The sequence below is a fragment of the Macaca mulatta genome, chromosome 3 (assembly GCF_049350105.2).
Source record: "Macaca mulatta isolate MMU2019108-1 chromosome 3, T2T-MMU8v2.0, whole genome shotgun sequence".
NCBI lineage: Eukaryota > Metazoa > Chordata > Mammalia > Primates > Cercopithecidae > Macaca > Macaca mulatta.
In genome coordinates, this window is record NC_133408.1 from 194,982,335 (window position 1) to 195,002,006 (window position 19,672).

At 50.0% G+C, this 19,672-nt stretch overlaps 1 protein-coding gene across 2 annotated transcripts in view; it reads right to left on the reverse strand.

Annotated features, from left to right (window-relative positions):
- Positions 1-19,672, reverse strand: part of CNPY1 (canopy FGF signaling regulator 1) — a 73,034-nt gene that overhangs the window by 24,161 nt on the left and 29,201 nt on the right. Inside the window, exon 1 of one of the 2 annotated variants that reach the window (XM_077995225.1) lies at positions 11,791-11,991. The exons of the other annotated variant lie outside the window; for it this stretch is intronic. Within the exon in view, the coding sequence (XP_077851351.1) occupies positions 11,791-11,868 (78 nt within the window). The 5' untranslated portion in view covers positions 11,869-11,991. Of the gene's footprint in view, positions 1-11,790; positions 11,992-19,672 lie in introns of those variants that run through there. 2 annotated transcript variants of the gene reach the window in all.

Genomic DNA, 19,672 nt, shown 5'->3' on the forward strand with positions numbered 1-19,672 from the left:
TGACCTGGTTTCCTCTCGGCCTAAGGTGGGTGAGTGGTAGCCACGTTAGGGTATTCCTGCTGGGGGCTTCCATCCCTGCTCCAGTTCCTACCCTGAGGTTGGCGGCCCACCCCATTTCACAGAGGAGGAAACACAGCCTTCGAGAGGGTGAGTCTCTTGCTCAAGGTCACAAAACCAGTTTAGATGCTGAAGCCAGAAGACAAACCAGGTCTATCTGGAGCCAAAGCCTTTCTCCGAGTGTCAGGGCCAGAGGGGGTGAGCACCTCATCTTCATGGAGGTGCTGGGATACCTCCGCAGTCCTCATAAGAGATGCTGCACCTATCCACACCACCATGCACACTGCCCTGGGTTGCTCCTTACAAGCACACCAGTCACAAATAGCACCAGGCAGGTGCCCCCAAATGGGTTCTAGACCAATCAGTGTCATGGAACTCAGCCTGCCCTCTCTTTTTCCAAGACAACCAATGCATCACTTTCCTGCCGAACATTCTATGGAAAGAACCATTTGAAAACAGCCAGACTCAAAGCCAAAGCACATTAAATCCAGCCTCCCTCTATGGGAGCCGCACGGTGCCCACTGTGTGTTCTGGCTCCTTTTGTCCTGGGGGAAAAACACTGCAATCCTCTAAACACATCCCATTATCCTCCATTCTTTACCCGATTTGTGGATTCAAACAATTCTTATTCAGTGGAATAAGGAGCAATTAACAGGACTAGGGATTTATTAAGGATAAGTCATGCCAGACAGTTTTGACAGCTTGTTTTGAGTGTGACAGAATTACAAAATCCGAGGCTAGATGCATTATGTATTTAGGTTTTTGTGCAGCATCTAATACCAGGCTTGTGAAATTATTCTTGCCAAATGGTCTGAACCCGCCTGGATGAGAACAGTCTCATGTACCGGAAACTGACTCAAAGATCAGAGACAAAGGATAAATGACATTCAGCCATGCACCCAGATGGGGGTCGGCGTGGCAGGGGTAGGGAGTGGTGCTTCACGAGGGGCTGCAAAGGTCAGTGTTAGGGTTTGTTTCCCGTAACGTCTTCATTATTATCTGGAGGGAAGGGCACACTGCCGGCCACCAGGGCTGTGTGGGAGGGTGGGAAGCTCCAGCCTCTGAGAGCTGATGCTCACCCTGCAGCTACTCAGCAGTGACCGAACATGAAGAGGCCACAGAGGGACTGGAGCAACACGGGGGCTGGGCCAGTGCCCCCAACACCCCTGCCGCCCAAGAACAACCCACGGAAGGCGGGAGGGGACAAAGCCCATCAGCCTCATGGACTTGGAGAGTGGGGAGGGCCCCAGGGTCCCCCAGCCATAAAGCCTCAGTGGGTTGGGCTGTGTCCCCAGAGAGACGCTCAAGTCCTAACCCCAGTACCTGTGAATGTGACCTTATTCAGAAAAAGGGTCTTTGCAGATATACTCAGTTAGGTTGAGGTCATATTAGGATAGGATGGGTTCTAATCCCATATGACTGGTTCCTTACAAGAAGAGACCCAGACCACACGGGGGAGGAAGGCCGTGGGACCACAGAGGCAGCGGCTGGAGTGATAGGTCTCCAGTCCCAGGAACACCAAGGGTTGCCACCACCACCAGAAACTAGAAAGAGTCACGGACTAGATTTTCCCTCTGAGCCCCCAAGAAAAATATGAGCCTGCCAACACCACGGTCTTGGACTTCTGGCCTTTGACCTGTGAGGGAATCGTTTCTGCTTGAGACACCTGGATTGGAGTGCTTCGTTATGGAAGCCTGAGGTCACTAACGGAAGTCTGATTTCAGAAGTGAAGAATTAATAATGGAGTCCAATGGTCCCCACTTCTGTCTCAAGGCTAGAGGTGGGGTGGTAAACTGAGGCACTGCACAAGCTACACCTGCCAAAGGGTAGATTCATTTTCCCTCCAAGATACAAATGACAAAAGAAGAACTTTTCTCTAAGGCAGGGGTCCCCAACCCCCAGGCCTTGGACCAGTACCAGTCCATGGGCTGTTAGGAGTCAGGCCACACAGCAGGGAGTGAACGGCAGCTGTATTTACAGCCGCTCCCCAAAGTTCACATTACCGCCTGAGCTCCACCTGCTGTCAGATCAGCAGCGGCATTAGATTCTCATAGGAGCATGAACCCTATTGTGAATGGCATATGCAAGGGATCTAGGTTGCACGCTCCCTATGAGAATCTAATGCCTGATGATCTGTCACTGTCTCACATCACCCCCCAGATGGGACCATCTAGTTGTAGGAAAACAAGCTCAGGGGCTCCCACTGATTCTACATTATGGTGAGTTGTATAATTATTTATTTATATATTGCAATGTAATAATATAAATAAAATGCACAATAAATATAAAGCACTTGAATCTTCCCCAAACCGTCCCCCTACCTTCATCATTGGAAAAATTGTCATCCACGAAACCTATCCCTGGTGTCATAAAGGTTGGGGACCACTGTTCTAAGGGGCCCAAGGGAAGGTTCAGGTCTGTTAGGTGGTGGCTAGCACAGCCCTCAGCGCCTGGCGGCACAGCTGCACCTGTTGTTTGTATTTATGAAATGGAACACACACGCCATTGGCACCTGGTGAATTACCCCTAACTCTGTGCTATGCTACTATCATCTCTCTCTCTCTCTCAGCACTTCACACCCTCAGATGATGGTTTTATTTGGTTTGTTCAGGAGTACTGAATCACCTGTTTATTTCTTCCCCCTGAGGATAGTATAGCATTTCATCTTTCTTTCTTTTTTTTTTTTTTCTATTTTTTGAAACATAGTTTCACTCTTTGTTGCCCAGACTGGAGTGCAATTGTGCAATCTCGGCTCACCGAAACCTCCACCTCCTGGGTTCAAGTGATTCTCCTGCCTCAGCCTCCCGAGTAGCTGGGATTACAGGCATGTGCCACCATGCCTGGCTAATTTTTGTATTTTTAGTTTCTCCATGTTGGTCATGCTGGTCTCAAACTCCCAACCTCAGGTGATCCACCCGCCTCGGCCTCCCAAAGTGCTGGGATTACAGGCGTGAGCCACCACACCCAGCTCATCTTTCTTTATTCCCAAATTCTAAATGCAATGTTTCCCCTTCTTAAACAGAATATTTGGTTGATCAGAACATTGTGCTTCTACTCATGTAATATATTCTCCTACAGATTTTCAAATTCATCCCAGCCAGTACTGGTAAGACCACAGACTCCATCTCAGTCCCACACCCAACAGGTCTTACTGTACTGTAAAGCTACTGTCTGGATAAACAGGACTTCCTAGACCCCAAAGCCACACTATTTGTGTCTTTTCTATGAAACCCCAATTCTGGTCTTGTGGACTCTTTTTATATCATGCTAGTCTTGATCAGCTAAAACCTGACATCCCAGACACAACGTCATCAAATTAAATACCCAGTAAGTGAACAGGTGCCTAACATCAAATTAAATACCCAGTATGTAAACAGGTGCCTAACTCCTCTGTTTTTCTTGACATTGTATCACTCTCCTAGAGTCTTCACAAAATATCAGAAATGGTCCCCAACTCCTCATAGAATTAACATAACAAAGCTATAATCAACTACTTATTCTTTCATTTTCCAGACATCGAGAACCTATTATGAGCAAAATATTGTGCTAGGGAATGGGGGTACAAGATTAAAAACATAATTAAGGATAGAAATGTGTTACAGTACATACATAGCTAGAATAAAATGCAGAATTTAACAAATATCCTAAAAATGCTATAAAAATACTTTTGATATCCCAAAGTTGTGAGAGGATATCTGATATCTTAATTTTCCACAAATTCATTTTTGTGAAAAAGTGACAAAGTGTCATTCCAACTCAGTGTGGGGGAAGCAAGGCTTATTTCATAAACAGCGCTGGTACACACCGTGATGTTCACCCAGGAAACACCCTCCATATCAACTCTGCATGTAGATGGAAAAGATAAAGCATGCACTAATGGGAGAACATTCAGAAAGCAATTTGTATAACAAAAGGCTGGCAGGGGACATTCTCAAACAAGACGGGGTGCCCAATGCCTTCGTGGATGGGGAGGTGTCCATGGGGGAGAGGAGCCACCACACACGGATCACAGTCAGGAGGAGACACGCATCAGGCAGGCCAGGGAGAGTTACTATCCCCATATTCACAATGGTGTAAAAGACAAACCACCCAGCAGAATACTGGACAAAGGCTACAAATGCACACCTGGAAATAAGAAATCCAAATAGCACGCTGGTGGAAAGATGCTTAACTATACTAGTAGTCAATGAAAGGGGAATGAAGGCAATAGCGAAATACCACCTTTCACTGGTCAGATTACCAAAATTAAAAGAATGCTATTATCCAGTGCTGGCAAAATGCAAGAAAGCAGCCTCTGTCGTCCACTGCTGGCAGGAATATCCACGCTGCAGCCTTCGGAGAAGCAGTCCAACAACATAGGTTCGGGTTAGAATCTTCCTACCTTTTGACCCCTGCCTTTCAGGAATCTGTCCTGGAGAAATCCAATCAACAGTACTTAAGGACGCATCACCATGGGGGCTTGCTGCAACGTCGCTGGTGGCAAAACACCAGAAACAATGTGTGTCCATCTGTAGAATGGTATTCTTAACTGGAAAACGTCCATATCCCAGGCAGCTACACTTTTTTTTTTTTTTTTTTTTTTTTTTCTGAGGCAGAGTCTTGCTCTGTCACCCAGGCTGGAGTGCATTGGCGTGATCTCAGCTCACTGCAACCTCCACCTCACAGGTTCAAGCGATGCTCCTGCCTCAGCCTCCTGAGTAGCTGGGACTACAGGCGCCTGTCACCACGCCCAGCTAATTTTTGTATTTTTAGTGGGGATGGGGTTTCACCATATTGGCCAGGCTGGTCTTGAACTCCTGACCTCAGGTGATCCGCCTGCCTCTGCCTCCCAAAGTGTTGGGATTACAGGCATGAGCCACTGCTCCCGGACGCAGCTATGCTATTAAAGAAGTTAGATCTCTGTCTGTTGACCCGGACAGTGTGTGGGAAGCCAAATGCCTGAGTCTGTTAAGACTGCTATCACAAAATACCGTAGACTAGGTGGCTTAAACAGCAGAAACTTGGCTGGACTTGGTGGCTCCTGCCTGTAGTCCCAGTGCTCTGGGAGGCTGAGGTGGGAGGCTTGCTTGAGTACAGGAGTTGAAGGTTACAGTGAGCTATGATAGCACCACTGCCCTCCAACCTGGGCAACAGAGCCAGCCCCATCTCAAAAAAAAAAAAAAAAAATACAGACAGGATCTCATTCTGTCGCCCAGGTTGGAGTACAATGGTGCAATCCCGGCTCACTGCAACCTCCACCTCCCGGGTTCATGCGATCCTACCTCAGCCTCCCGAGAGGCTGGGACTATAGGCGGCGTGAGTCACCATACCTGGCTAATTTTTGTACTTTATGTAGAGATGAGGTTTTGCCATGTTGCCCAGGCTGGTCTCGAACTCCTGAGCTCAAGGAATCCACCCACCTTGGCCTCCCAAAGTGCTGAGATTACAGGCGTGAGCACCATGCCTGGCCCCAGCATTTTTTTCTTATAAAACAGATATGTATTTTCTCATAGTTCTGGAGGCTGGAAGTCCAAGATCAAGGTGCTGGACGATTCTGTTGCTGGCGAGGGCTGTCTTCTCGGCTCACAGTGGCCTCCCGGGGAAGCATCCACAGAGGCAGGGCGTGCTCCAGCGTCTCCTCCTGTCTTGTAAGAACATCAGTCCCACTGGATCCGGGCTGCAGCCTCATGATCTCGGGGGACCTTAATCACCTCCATAAAGGCCCTGTCTCCATCCAGTACAGTCACAGCGAAGGCAGGGCTTTATCATGACTTTGGGGGGCACCGCCAGGCCATTGTGTGCAGAAAACATTTAAACTTATTTAACATTTCCACATTCTTCAGTGGAATATACGTAGCATGATTTCACTATTATTTTAAAACATCGAAGCCAGAAACCTGCATAGCTGCTGCCTGGTGTCTGAGCAACTGCAGTGTTGGCAAGGGCGAGGCTCTTGACTTCAATGGGAATGGAGCAGGGTGGGGAGGTAGATATGCGTCTTTTCTCTTATCTCTCGCTAAAATCATCTTGTGTTATTTTGATAATTAATTTTTTTTGGGGGGGGGTCAAGGTCTTACTGTCACCCAGGCTGGAGTGCAGTGGTGCGATCATGCAGCTTATTGCAGCCTCACCCTCTTGGGCTTAGGTGGCCCTCCCTCCTCAGCCTCCTGAGTAACTGGAGACCACAAGTACACGCCACCACACCCTGCTAACTTTTTTTTTTTTTTTTTTTTGTATTTTTGTAGAGACAGGATCTCCCTGTGTTGCCCAGGCTGGTCTCAAAATCCTGAGTTCAAGCTATCCTCCCACCTTGGCCTCCCAAAGTGCTAGGATTACAGGGAGGGGTGAGCCACGGCAGCTGGCCTTAAAATTTTTAACAAAGGAATATTTGAAAACCCGCATAGAGTCATGAGACACGTGAGTATTTGGCCTACCTGATTTGCACAAGGCCTGGAAAGCCACACACAGGGGTCCTGGCCACTGCTGGGCCAGTGCAGGGATCTCCAGGAGCCTCTCCTGAGGCGTGCCCTGGTGGCCCCAAAGGAGTTCAGGCTCCTTCCCCAAAGCTTCAGGCAGCTTGAGAGCTCCTTTGCTAAATAGATGAGCTTATGAGTGGACCTCAGGAACCCCCTCGAATATTAGAAATGACCATTAATCCTGCATTTTCGTAGAGAAGGGACAGCAGAGCTCTCCAGGACACGCACGCCCAGCCTCCATGTGGCTGGAGAGGGTTCCTTTCCTCTGATGTTTTCAGAAACTTCAGGAAAAAGGACATGAGAAGGGCCCAAAGAGCCTAATTAACTTTGACTTGACTTCAACAATGGGCAGGAGAATAAGACCCCTTTTAATATAAAATTAAAATCTCTCCACCGGAGCCCTATCCTCACCAGCGCTCTCTCTCATTGCTTTAAATTGGTCTTCTTGGCCGTGTAGGACTGTGGCGGGCGGGCCCAGGAGCCCAGACTCGCCCATTCCCAGGCAAGTGTGTTCACAGAGCTCTGACAATGCTGGCTCTCGGTCATTGTCACTCTCCCTTCTCTGTCCCAGGTTAAGCTACCCTGTGGGGGGATCAGCTGCTGCCAACGTGAAGGCCAAGCTGGGATCACTTCTTCATTCCAACTGGAGAGAAGGGAAGTTCAAGTCCAGCAGAGGGTGGGTGGGTAGACGGTGACATTCAGAAACGTCAGCCGGACCCCTGGCCCTGCATAGGCAGGACAGCAAGGCTGTGGCTCTTCAGGGCCAGCTGAAGAACAGGACACTGTCTCCACTGCCACAAAGCATCAGAGATTCCCATCTTCTTTGAAGCACGGCCATCTTGGTCTTCCTGCACTTCCTGTTCTGTTAGAGACCTATTTATACACAAGGCTTCTCCACCTAAGAAAAAACAACTTTGTCCCAGCCAAGAGTATTCTGGGCTTCAGAACCTGGAGGTGTTGAAGACCCCAGGAGGGGAACTGGACCGTCGGCTCCTGGTGAGTAGCCAGAGGCTGGGAGTGGCTGTTTCCCAGTCTTTCATGAGAAACCAGAAGTCTGATGTTCTATATGAAATATTGATCCACATTGGAGGCCCTGAGCCTCCAACCTTCCATGTGGCTGGGTCCTTCCGCCATCACCCTCACCCATCACAGCTTCAGACACCTCTGGCCTGTGTTTGTTTCCTAACCTGCTGTAACAAAGTGTCCCAAGCTAGGGCCTTGAAACAACAAAAATCCACTCTCTCACAGCTCTGGAGGCCAGGCGCCCAAGACTGAGGCACCAGCAGGGCCGTGACCTCCCTGCAGGCTCCGGGAAGGGTCCTTCCTTCCCTCTTCATAGTTCCAGTGGCTGCTGGCAACCCTCGACATTCCTCTGTTTGTGGACGCATCACTGCACCTCTGCCTCCCAAGGCCCTTGGCATTCTCCCCGGTGTGTGTCTTTGTGTCTCCATCTTATCTTCTTATGAGGATGCTGGTCACTGGATTAGGCCCTGCCCCACCCCACCCTGCTCCAGTATGACCTCTTCTTAACTGACAGCGTCTACAAAGGTTCTATTTCCAAATAAGGTCACCCTTCAAGTTTCTTTTCTTTTTTTTTTTCTTTTTTTTCTTTTTTGAGACAGAGTCTCATTCTGTCGCACAAGCTGGAGTGCAGTGGTGCAATCTCGGCTCACTGCAACCTCTGCCTCCCTGGCTCAAGCGATTCTCATGCCTCAGCCTCCTGAGTAGCTGAGATTACAGGCGCCCACCACCACGCCCAGCTAATTTATTGTATTTTTAGTAGAAACGGGTTTTACCATGTTGGCCAGGCTGGTCTCGAACTCCCAACCTCAAGTGATCCACCCGCCTCAGCCTCCCAAAATGCTGGTATTACAGGCGTGACCCACTGTGCCTGGCCCACCCTTCAAGTTTCTGAGTGGATGCAAATTTGGGGGGCACTGTTCAATCCAGTGCACTGCTTCATCGGATTTGGGGCATAGTTCCACAACCACCTTAGCCTCTTCCTGTCCTGCTGACGTGTCTCTCTCTCCACACTGGCCCCAACTATAGTCAGAGGTCCACAACTGGCAGCAAAGGTTTTTAAATGGAAATAAACACACATCACCAGCAGGGTTTTTTTGTTTTGTTTTGGTTTTGGTTTTTTGTTTGTTTGTTTGTTTTTTTGGAGACAGAGTCTCACTTTGTTACCCAGGCTGGAGCACAGTGGCACAATTATAGCTTACTATAGCCTTAAACTCCTGGGCCCAAGCAATCTTCCTCCCTCAGCCCCTCTCCCCTCCACGACCCCTGCACCTGCCCAAGTAGCTAGGACTACAGACCACCATGCCCAGCTATATTTTTTTAAGAAAGTTTTTTACAACTGGGGTCTTGCTATGTTGCCCAGGGGTCTTGAACTCCTGGCCTCAGGCGATCCTCCCACCTTAGCCTCCCAAAGTGCAGGGATTATAGGTGTGAACCATTGCCTAAGGCCAGGCAGCCTTAGATCATTCTTTATATGGTTACAACCCCACATCTTTCTTTAAACATTGGCAGCTGGATTTGAGTGAAGAAAATTCCAGACTTTTATAGAACAGGGTTTCTCCATCCTCGGCACTACTGTCGTGGGGGACCCAGTGATCCTGTGTTGTGGGGCCGCCCTGTGCACTATGGTGCTGAGTGGCATCCCTGGCCCCCACCCACTGCATACCAGGAGCCTCTCCTCCCCTCCAGCTGTGAAAACCAGGAATGTCTCCAGTCACTGCCAAATGTCCCTTGGGGAACAAAACCATCCCCAGTTGAGAACCACTGGCATAGAACCTCGCTCCAAAAGTAGAAACTTGGGCTCGGTCATTCTGCTGAGATGAAGGCTCTCTGCTCTCCAGTCTGATGGCCTCCCTGCCTTGGCTTCCACATAGTTTTGTTCAGGTGGAACCCTTTGTGCAGTTTGACTTGATATCCTTGGCTATAAACTGAGCCCAGAACCAATCTGATTGTCCCCAGACACAACCCGCCTAGTTCCCACAGGCACGCGTGCCCTGCGTCCTCAGGCCTCGACTGAGATCCGATGCTGCAAACTGCGTGACCGTTCACCCTTTCTTCTAGGTGTTAACAGGCTTCTCATTTCAGAAAGGCTTTTTTAAAAGGAAAATTTGGGCTCATACTATGCCAAAATTCTTGGCAAATAATTGCCTTCTATGCTAAATGTTGATGTTCTTAGAAACAGAAATTCAAGAAATGGAATCTAAATAACCTGTAGATAATTAGGCTAGCTATGACATTTAAGTTCGAGAGGCTTCAATAACCAGCTTAGAAGTTTTAAAACAGTGTCTGGACAGCGTAGTCTGGTGTTGGACACCACCAAGCCTTCCACCAGCCAGCCCTGATTTATAGGCTGGTCAAAGCGTGTCCTTCTCTTCCTCTCTCCGCAGCTTAGGATATCGGCACTTCCCTGTCAAATGGGGCTGTGCCCACGGAGACACGGCCAGCATTCAGAGAGGGGATAATTCCTTATTTGTACTTCTGTTTCCTAAGACCCTCCCCCCCCACGTTGACCCTCTGGGAGCTTTCTCTGCATTCAGCTTCACACAGTCACACCGGGCAGACAGCAAACAGGGAATCCCAGCAAGAATGTCAGGCCCAATGGGTGCCCGCCTAAGAGACAGCCTGGACAGAGCTCCAGGGCGGTGCCTCAGAAGTGGGGAAACGGCTTGTTTTGCTTCACCAGTTCCCTAGAACCACCTAAGCCCTGGGCCTCTGGCCACTGTCAGCCCAAAAGCAACAGCAAGAAGCCCTGAGCAAGATGAGTGGCCCTTGCTGTGCGCACTGTCACTCTCCCTGCGTGGATTGGGTTAAAGTGTGAGAACCAGACCAACCTGGATTCCACACTAACAGCTTGAGCAAATAAAGAGGATATGCGTCAACATCTGCTCAAACTGATACATAAGATTTTGCGGAGATCAGTGTCTAGGAGGATACTTCATAAATTAAAATGATACTAAAATTTAGAGAGGAAAAATTGGTTCTGAAAATTCAGCATGATTGGCTTTATAGCTGATGGATGACAAAGCTAGCTTCGTGGCTTCTGCTGCCAGAGGGGAGCTGTGTCTCTGTGCGTGCCTGCAGGCTCTGTATCTTCCTGTAGGTCACTGCCTTTCTCACCTGTTCTTGGACAGTGTTCTCCAGCTCTTTAGAAGGAGGACCCCAGATGACCCACTGCTCTATTTTATGGTTCCTACCACCTCCTCTGAAAATATGTTGCTGAGAATTTTTTTCAATCAAATCCAACTGAAAAGAACTTGAATTTTAAAATCCCATAATACCTCTACAATATCTTCCCATATTATTACAATGGAAAAACTGCCTCGCTCATAGAGTTGGGTCTGCAACACACACGTGCTTGTGCCTCACCGTCTCCTGGCCATGCGTGTTGGGAGTCCCTGGGAAACACGACGGACAAAGTTCATCTCATCAATCAGGAAAATGCATGCCCTCACACACCACCTGTCTGAGTCTACAGTCAGAAAACAAAACGTGCTCATTTCTCCTTTACCGGTATTACAACCAAAAGAATCCCAAATCGATACCCACTCAGTGTCCTTCTAACAGATACAAGCTCTGCACATCACTCGAGAATCTTCTATTGCAGTGAGAGTAACCAAGCTTAAGCCCTACAGTGAGAACCTCCGTGTGGCTCACACCACACAGGCAGCCGCAGAAACAGCGCCTCCCAAACGGCGCGGCCTTGCTCAGCCTCCAAACCCGGGCCGCGCCCGACAGGAACGGCTGGAGGGAGGAACGAACCGGGCACCTCTCATTCAGGGTCTGACATTGTAACTTGGCACATCAGTGAGTCTGCTCGGATCTTCCGGCTCCGAACATGCCCGTTCGCCAGAGAGGGAGGGGAAACATAACGAGCTTGTGCCGCATTCCCGATGGCTCTCCACGCAAAGTTAACGTGTTCAAGCACACGCCCAAGCGAGGCGTGCACACCCACCTCCCCGCGGGTGCAGGGCGCGCCTCCGAACGGCAGCGAGGCGGACGCTCCGGCCAGCGCAGAGCGGGGCCAGCTCCGCCGCCCGGTGCGTGGGAAGTCCCGCGGCACCAGCAGGGTCCAGCGCTTCGCTCCATCCTGGTCCCGCGTGAAACCCCCGAGGGGCCAAGTGGGCATCAAATGTGGATTCCACTCGTCCACAGCGCCGAGCATGATGAAAATCTGAGCGCCTCTGACCGGGGAAGCCATAGCTATGGGATTAAGGCGAATTTCTCGTGGAGACGAGGAAGACGTGCAGTTTGTAATTACCTGCTCCCCGTGGCACAGTCCGTCCTCCATGCCTGGCTCTAACCGGACAAACCCTCGGCGGCTTTGCTCTCCCGGCATTGTTTCAGCACCCACCAAGAGGATTAAAAATAATCTCTTTCCCTTTTAATTTTGTGTCCCCCACATCCCCTCCTCCTCCCCACAGCCCCTGGGGACGGCATGAATTTTTAATCCCTGAGGTTTGAGCGGGGGAGGGGGTGTTAACCCCTTGTGGAGGTGGCGCCCGAGGCCTGGAAGCCCGGGGGGAAAGGTCCCCCTGCTGGCCCCGCCGGGAAGAGCACTGCGTGCCCCCAGGACTCTGACGATGCCCGCCGTGTGTGTGCACTGCCCAGGCCAGCGGGTTAGGGGCCCGAAACAGGTAAACAGGAGAAGCTGCCCTTCCTTTCCCCTGACCCAGGCACAGTCTCCTGATGGCCTCAAGTGCCTCCCCTGGTGCCCAGATAGGCTGCCGGCCACACAGCTGCTCCACGCCTTCCCTGTCTCTGCTCTTTGAGCTCAAACACACACGCACACGCGCATGCACACAGACACACACACATGCACACACATGTGCACACACACACCGTGCATGCATAGACACACAGACAAGTGTACATACGTGCACAGACACAAACACACATGTGCACTTGCCTGTGTGCACACAGACACACACACACGATGCAAACACTTGCTCCTGTTCCCCCAGGTTTGAATTTCCACCCTGGCCTTTCTGATGACGTCAGACCTTAGCATGCGGGGCGGATCGGCCGCAGGCAGGGGCCGCTGTCTCAGCCTGCTCCACTCACAGCGTCGGGGGTTGGCCAACTGCGCTGAGCCAGGCAGCCCTGGTGGCAGGTCTGGGCAATTCATAGAATTGGGTCCTGAACGCCCCCTACTGCCCCCACAGCAGCAAGGGGCTGGCGTGGAGACTGGAACGTGATGGGACGCCAGCCTCTAGTGAAGGCCACAGTCAGGCCACAACTAACATGCAGAGCACAGGGCTTTCTGGGCACTGAGGGAGTGGGCACTGGGCAGCTCCTGGGCAGGAAAGATCAGGCTGGGGAGTCAGAGCTCGGCCTCGGCCCGGTGTCTATGGGCAAGGGACACTGGAGGGCATCACCTATCTTCCTGGGAGGATATGACTGAGGAGGTCGGTGGTTCTGTGGCTCTGGTGGGCACAGGACCTCAGCTCGGGGAAAGGGAGGTTGCGACAGCCCAGTGGTGGCCTGGCTGATGTGAGAGCGGGACTGTGTTCAGCAGAAAAGGCGGCTGGATGCGCAGCACATTGCAAAGGGCAGGGAGAAGGCTCCGCTCAAAAACAAACAAGTGGCAAAACACTCCTGCATCCCGAATTCCCTAATGTCAATCCAACATCTGTGGGGCTCCTGCCTTTGTGCCTGGTCAGCATGCAAATACTTCTGGGATGGACCCAGCATTGGTGCCAGGGCTCCAATCATCATGGACTATGAATGCCAGCTGTTCCCATGTGCCCTGCCTCCGGGAAGGTGAGCTGTGCCGGACCAGCAGCAGAAGCTTCAGGGGAGAGCCTTCTCTCTGCTAATGTTTGATCACTTGGGAGAGGAGGAAGGGAGCATTTCAACGGCAGATGAATCATGATCCAGAGATGGGAGAAGCCAAGAGCTTACAGGTAGGTGCACACACTCAGGCACAATGGCAGCCAAACACATAAGGCATAAGGATACACTCAAGAAATGTACAGAATCCACAGGAATAAGACGGAAAAGCTTTACTGAAGGACATGAAGGAAGCCGGGAATGAGCAGAGCACATACCATGAGACAGGTCCAACCGGCTGCCTCCCCAAAACGCCTTCTCCCTTCCTTGCCCACAGACGGGGCCTGATTTAATCCCAGAAGGCTTCGAATAGGGAGGTGACATTCAGGGCCCATCCTGCCTTCCACGGGGCTGCAGAGGCTGGAAAGCAAAACCCTACGCTTCCAAGACTCGTTTGCACCTGGAGGGCTCTATAGGATTGGGGCCATGTCGTCGGATGCATTCCTCTGTGATTTAGAAGGTGGTGGACGGAGAGCCCGACTTCTCACCGATTCTGCTGTTCTCTGGTAAGCATGGTTTACGGTCATCGGGATTTTCTGGAGAAGTCTACAACATCTTCTCATGGGAATCAGTATGGAGAGGGTGTTGTGATATGAAGAGGCAGGTAAATTCCTTTCCATTTAAAAGAGCTCAGGTGTTTCTGAGATTTGCAACTGGAGGCTGGCAGGTACATTATTTGGTGCAAGATTTGGCTGTAGGTAGTAAACCCTCCAGGATGAGATTCTGGGCTGGGCTGGCCTCACCTGGAAGGGTCAGAGGCAGTGAGGTCCAGGTGCCATTTGAAATGGCATGCTGTAAATCCATGGCATGCAGTGGCAAAACAGGGACTTGCAGCATTACCTGTGGTCACCTGGAGTGAAGTCCCCAGGGAAGGGGAGGCTGTGGATGACTGATCACCCACTGCAGCAGACAGGTCCTGGGTGGGGCAGGTTATTTCTGCAGTACTGGGAGGTTAGCAAGCCTACGGGCTGCTCTGTGCTTGAAACCTATAGTTACAGGTTTCAGGAAACTTCTCAGATTACCAAATGCATCCAGGGCCATAGTGAGGTGCCTTTCTTTGTCCCATGCTACCAGGCTTCTCTCCAGTGACCAGTGACCTGCTGTATGGTCACCACACTCCACTTCATCCTCCTCCTGGACACAGCTCAACTGTTTCCAGCCCCTCTTCCAACTAAGTGAGGACATGTGCTGGAGTCCCAGCCATGGAACGTGGGTAGAAGCAAGGCCCCTTATTGTTGGCCCTGCCTGTAAACATTTCCCACAGAATCCTCCATGCTCTCTCTCCCCATCTACCTGCTGGATGAAGAGGACTGTGGGGCTTACAGGAGGAGGAGCCACAAGACAGAAGAGCCTGGGTCCCTGAATGACCAAGTGGAGCAGAGCCCCCTGCCAACTGACACTAGACTACAACATAAGCAAGAAGTCAACTCTCAACTCTCGTTGACACTGACACCAGGCGGTGTTATGGTTCTTAAACTATCCTGACAAACACACTCAGTAAAGAATGATGCCAGCAATTTAAATAAAAATGAGTGATGGTGTTTCTCTTTTTAAACAAGATAAAAAAGAAATAAAATAGAAGATGGTACACAATCAAAGCCACCAAACAAATTAAAAATGTATACAACCCTGAGTCCTAGGGACACAAGGACCAGAGCATCCATCTGTTCATGCTTCTTGCTCTTCTTTGAGAGGAAAGGAACATGAGGACTGTAAGTAAAGGAGCCAGGGCTATTTATTACTCAGCATGCTAACATCTGCTCATGTCCTCTACATGGCTGAGAGATGAGACCCACGTGTCTCAGAAGAGCAGGTCCTTGGCCAATGAGAGTTATGGAAAGAAGAGAGAGTAGCAGCAGAGATAAAGGGGGAAGCTACCTCCCCTCCAGCCCCTCCTTCCGAGGACTCTCAAAGCATCAAAGGACACATGCAAGGAGCAAAAATAGAGGATTGCATCAGTTCCTGAGGTTGCTCCAGGGCCAGTGACACCACCAGGAGTGAAGCTGGACAAATCAAGTGAGGGCCACATCACAGCTTTCTGTGGTTTTTGTTTGTTTGTTTGTTTGTTTGAGACGGAGTTTCGCTCTTGTTGCCCAGGCTGGAGAGCAGTGGCACGATCTTGGCTCACTGCGACCTCTGCCTCCCGAATTCAAGCGATTCTCCTGCCTCAGCATCCCAGGTAGCTGGGGCTACAGGCATGCGCCATCACACCCGACTACTTTTTTTTTTTGTATTTTTAGTAGAGACAGGGTTTCATCATGTTGTCCAGGTTGATCTCAAACTCCTGACCTCAGATGATCTACCCGTCTTGGCCTCCCAAAGTGCCAGGATTACAGGCGTAAGCCACCGCGTCCAGCCTCTGTTGAATATTTTAAACAAAACAAAATCATGTGTCTGTGCATAGCTTTCCATCTTATTAAGAACAATGCTACTTTTTAGAATAGGAATTTCTACATTATCATGGAATTCTTTTGATTTCTAAAAACAACAACAACAACTTCAAAACTTTATGTTTTAAAATTCATAAGTAATATGTTTATTATAGAAAAAATTTTTAAAGATAAACAAAAAAAGAAAGAAAGAAGCTCAGCAGTAATACCGAGAGACAAGAACTGTGACTACTGCAGTGTATTTCCTGAGGCTCCCTCCTGCAGCGAACAGATACAGACACGTAAGAGGGCATCAGTATGTACAGGTTAATAACCTCTTTTTTGCACTTAATAACAGGAAAATACCCTTCTGACTTTTTCACATGGCAATTTACAGGTTCCTGTGAACAACATTTTCTTGCAGCATCATGTTTCTCAATTGTTGCTGAAGTAATTTACATATTACAGTGGTATCCATAGGCCAACAACCCTTGTGAAACAATTTAGGAGTAGTCCCTGAAACTCCTGGTTGCTAAGTGTGGCCTCCAGCCCTGCTGCCCATCTGCACACCATCCCTTTCTCTTGTGCTTGCAAGAAAATGCAAGTAAGTACTAGGGACTGTTGTCACCAACCTAATTTTCAGACACTGCAGGCTGGTCTCACTGTCTTCTGAGCTCTCTGCTTTCGCCCGCGTGTGACCCTGAACTGTGGCAGATCTGGGGACCGCCCACCAAAGAGCCCTCCCACCCGCTTCCTGCTAATCCCAGACTCCGCCCCTCCTCACGTGCCCAGGACAGGTCGCGCCCCTACAAGGCCCCAAGCTTGGGTCTGGACTGATCTGAGGGGCGTCTGCGGATGCCCCACTTGCCCCACAGTTGGTCTAGCCACAGGCGTTAGAGGCCCTCCTGACCCATGAGCTATGAGGGGGAGTTCTGGGGGCTGGGGTCGGGGCTGCTGGACAAATATCCTCCTTGTTAAAAAAGAGGCCCCATGCAAAGCTGCTCACGTTTTTGCTCTGAGCACCACTGTGGGCTGACTCGCGCCCCCGCCTATTCACTTCCTGCCCACCCCACACCATCCACCCTTCACTCTCTAAGACGTGGCGTTCACACTGGCGGTTGCTGAGGTCTCTGGGTCAGAGTGTTAGCTCCTATCGGGCAAGAATTCCTCCCCTAGTCCACACCACACACAGACCCGGAGTGCTGATCCAAAGGAGACCAGTGCCAGGGCACATCGGTAGGAATCTGAGCCCCAAGGCTGCTGCCACCAGGGTCCAGGAGCCGGCTTCAGGCGCCTTTCTTTGTCCCCCTCCCCACCCCATCCTGCCCAGCTGTGGTTCCTTGGTCCATAGAAAGTGTAGGCCGCTAAACCAAAGCTGTCACTGCTGTACTATCAGGATTCAGAGATGTTCTGATTTTCTTTCTGCAGCAGGAGTCAGGAATGGTTGCAGCATTGTTTGGGTATTAATAATCTTCCCAAATGAAATACCTTTAGGCTACTGTATCATGCTGGGGACAGCCATCTGCTATAGTAGCTTGCAATTTTTTGGACATGACCCACTTCTTACACCAAAACTCATTACATAAAGTGTCACAAAACATACTTTCCTTTTATATAAGATGTACTCTGATATTTAACATATATTTCTACATTCTTGTATGCCACTACACAGATTTCATGGCCCTCTAGTGAGTAGGAAAATTGCTGATGGGCTGAATTCCCCTGCACCTCCTGACTGGCCTGTTAGAATAGCCCGCCCTCTCATTTTGTCCATGTACAGTTGTGCAGGTTGCGCACTGCACAGCTCCAGGATGTTATAGTACCCTGTTGTTTCGTAGTACCTAATGGGATGGGGTAGCTCTGTCAATAGTGTGGGGGCAGTGGGAAAGCTTCCCTTCTGCTCCCTGTGAAGGTTTGTTGAAATGACTGAAAAACAGATTAATAGGGGAAAAAAGCAGACAAACGTTAATGTGTGTTAGCATGGGAGCCATATGAAATATGAGACTCCAACAAGGGCAAGATGGTTGAGACTTAAATATCCTTTTCATGAAGGAGAAGGAAGTGGGGGGCCATGGGCCATTTTAGAGGGATAGCCAGTGATTCTTAGGAGAAATGAATGGACCCAGGAGGCAGATATTATCTTGTCAATGATTCTCTTAGGAAACTGAATAGGACCAACAAGTTACGGGAAGGTGAGGGGTAGAACTGCACCGTGAACAAAGATTTGCTTCTCATGTGACAAAGCCTCCCAGGTCATCACTTTGAGCTGCCCTCAGAAGAACAGACGAAAAGTCTGTCTGGGGGTGGTGGCAACCTTTAGGCTTTTCTCTCCTCTGGTGGCTAAATCTTTCCTGGTTATTTGATCAAATTGCTCGGGAAGAGATCTTGACAATTGTATTTCTTTTGGAAAGAAGTTTCCTAAGTCGGATAAGGAAATTTCAGGGAGAGTCTCTCTGCACTTGGGGGCTGGAGGAGGAAACAAGGTTAGAAAGTTCAGGATTCTGAGAAAACTTCAAAGGGCTTCCAACGTCCTTTAATTCAAGTGCTCAGCTTGCCAAAGCACCGTGCGTTGGGGTCTCGTTCTCCTCATCCTAGCGCTAGCAAATGGGATTGGAATTTGTCTAAATTAACTTATCAGCAAATTAAATTAATACTAATTTGTCGAAATGAAGTGAGTCACTAAAGCTTTCTGGGCCTCATCTGCATTTCTAAAATGAAGTTAATTATAGCGGCCCTGTTTACTTCCCAGAGTTGTTTTTTAAAACTTCAGTTAAAGAAGCATGAGGCGTTGGTACAAACCCGATATTGGCCTTGTCCTCACTGCTGCTGTTGGTGCTTTCTGATTGAACTTTCCAACTTTCGTAGAGAGCGAGGCCTTGCTCTCACACTCAGCCAAGGCAGAGGATGCCCCTGAGCTCTGCTTCATCATTTACGATACCCTCGGTGAACACACATTTCCTGGGTCCCTGTGGGTAACACACACCTTGTGCTGGTGATCCTGAATCCAGTGACTGGAGTTCGGAGGCTCAAAATCTAAAAGCAAATGTGAGCCCCTCGACTCCAGCTCCCTGACCCTGGGTGCCCCCCGACCCTGGGTGCCGCCCTGAGAGCAGCAGTGCGTGCGTACCCTCATTCAGGAGGCCGGCCTTTCGTCACTGGGAAAGGAGGCGGGTAAGCAAATGAGAAGTAACTGCCTCCAAATTGTCTTCTGCTGTGTTGCTCTGTTTCAGGAAAAAGTGCCATTAATCCAATCTGTTTAATAAACAAATAAATAATAGGGAAATAACCGCAGTGCTGAGATGCTGGCTGCATTTTGCTGAAAAGACGAGGCTTTGTGCCAGTGCTGAGGAGCTATCAAGTGAAGACGCCCCACCTACTGTGGCAGCGGGGGTGGTCTCCCACCTGTCACCAACAGCCTGGGGCCCGAGGAGGCAGCTCTCTGAACTCGACTTTAGTGAGCGCTCCCCCGCAGAGAGAGCCTCGCCGTTCCCGCTGTTCTGAAGACGGAGACCTCTGCGAGCGGAGCACGCGCTCCCTGCGTATCACGAACATCGAGCAAGACGGGGCACGTGAATTTCGTTTCTCAAGGAGAACAGCACTAAAATCCTTGACTAGGGAGAATGTTTCCAATGGAGCAAGGCAATCAATCCCCTGAGATCTATGTACATCGTGTATTACTAAACAGCTTCCGTCCGCTGTACTTTTACAGGCTGTCCCATAAAGTTGGTAACATTGAAGGCTTCTGAGCTAGCTTGAGAATGATGTTGATTAGAATAATATGCATTATTTTCTAATCATTCCCCGCACCATACGACCCACAGCTTCCTCCCTTCTAGCCTGCTTGGAGGGTCAGCCTCAGATGATGGGAAGGGAGGCCAACCGGGCTTGGCTTTGAGGCTCCCCAGAGCACCCCCAGTCTGCTGAGTGTGGGGCGACCGTCCA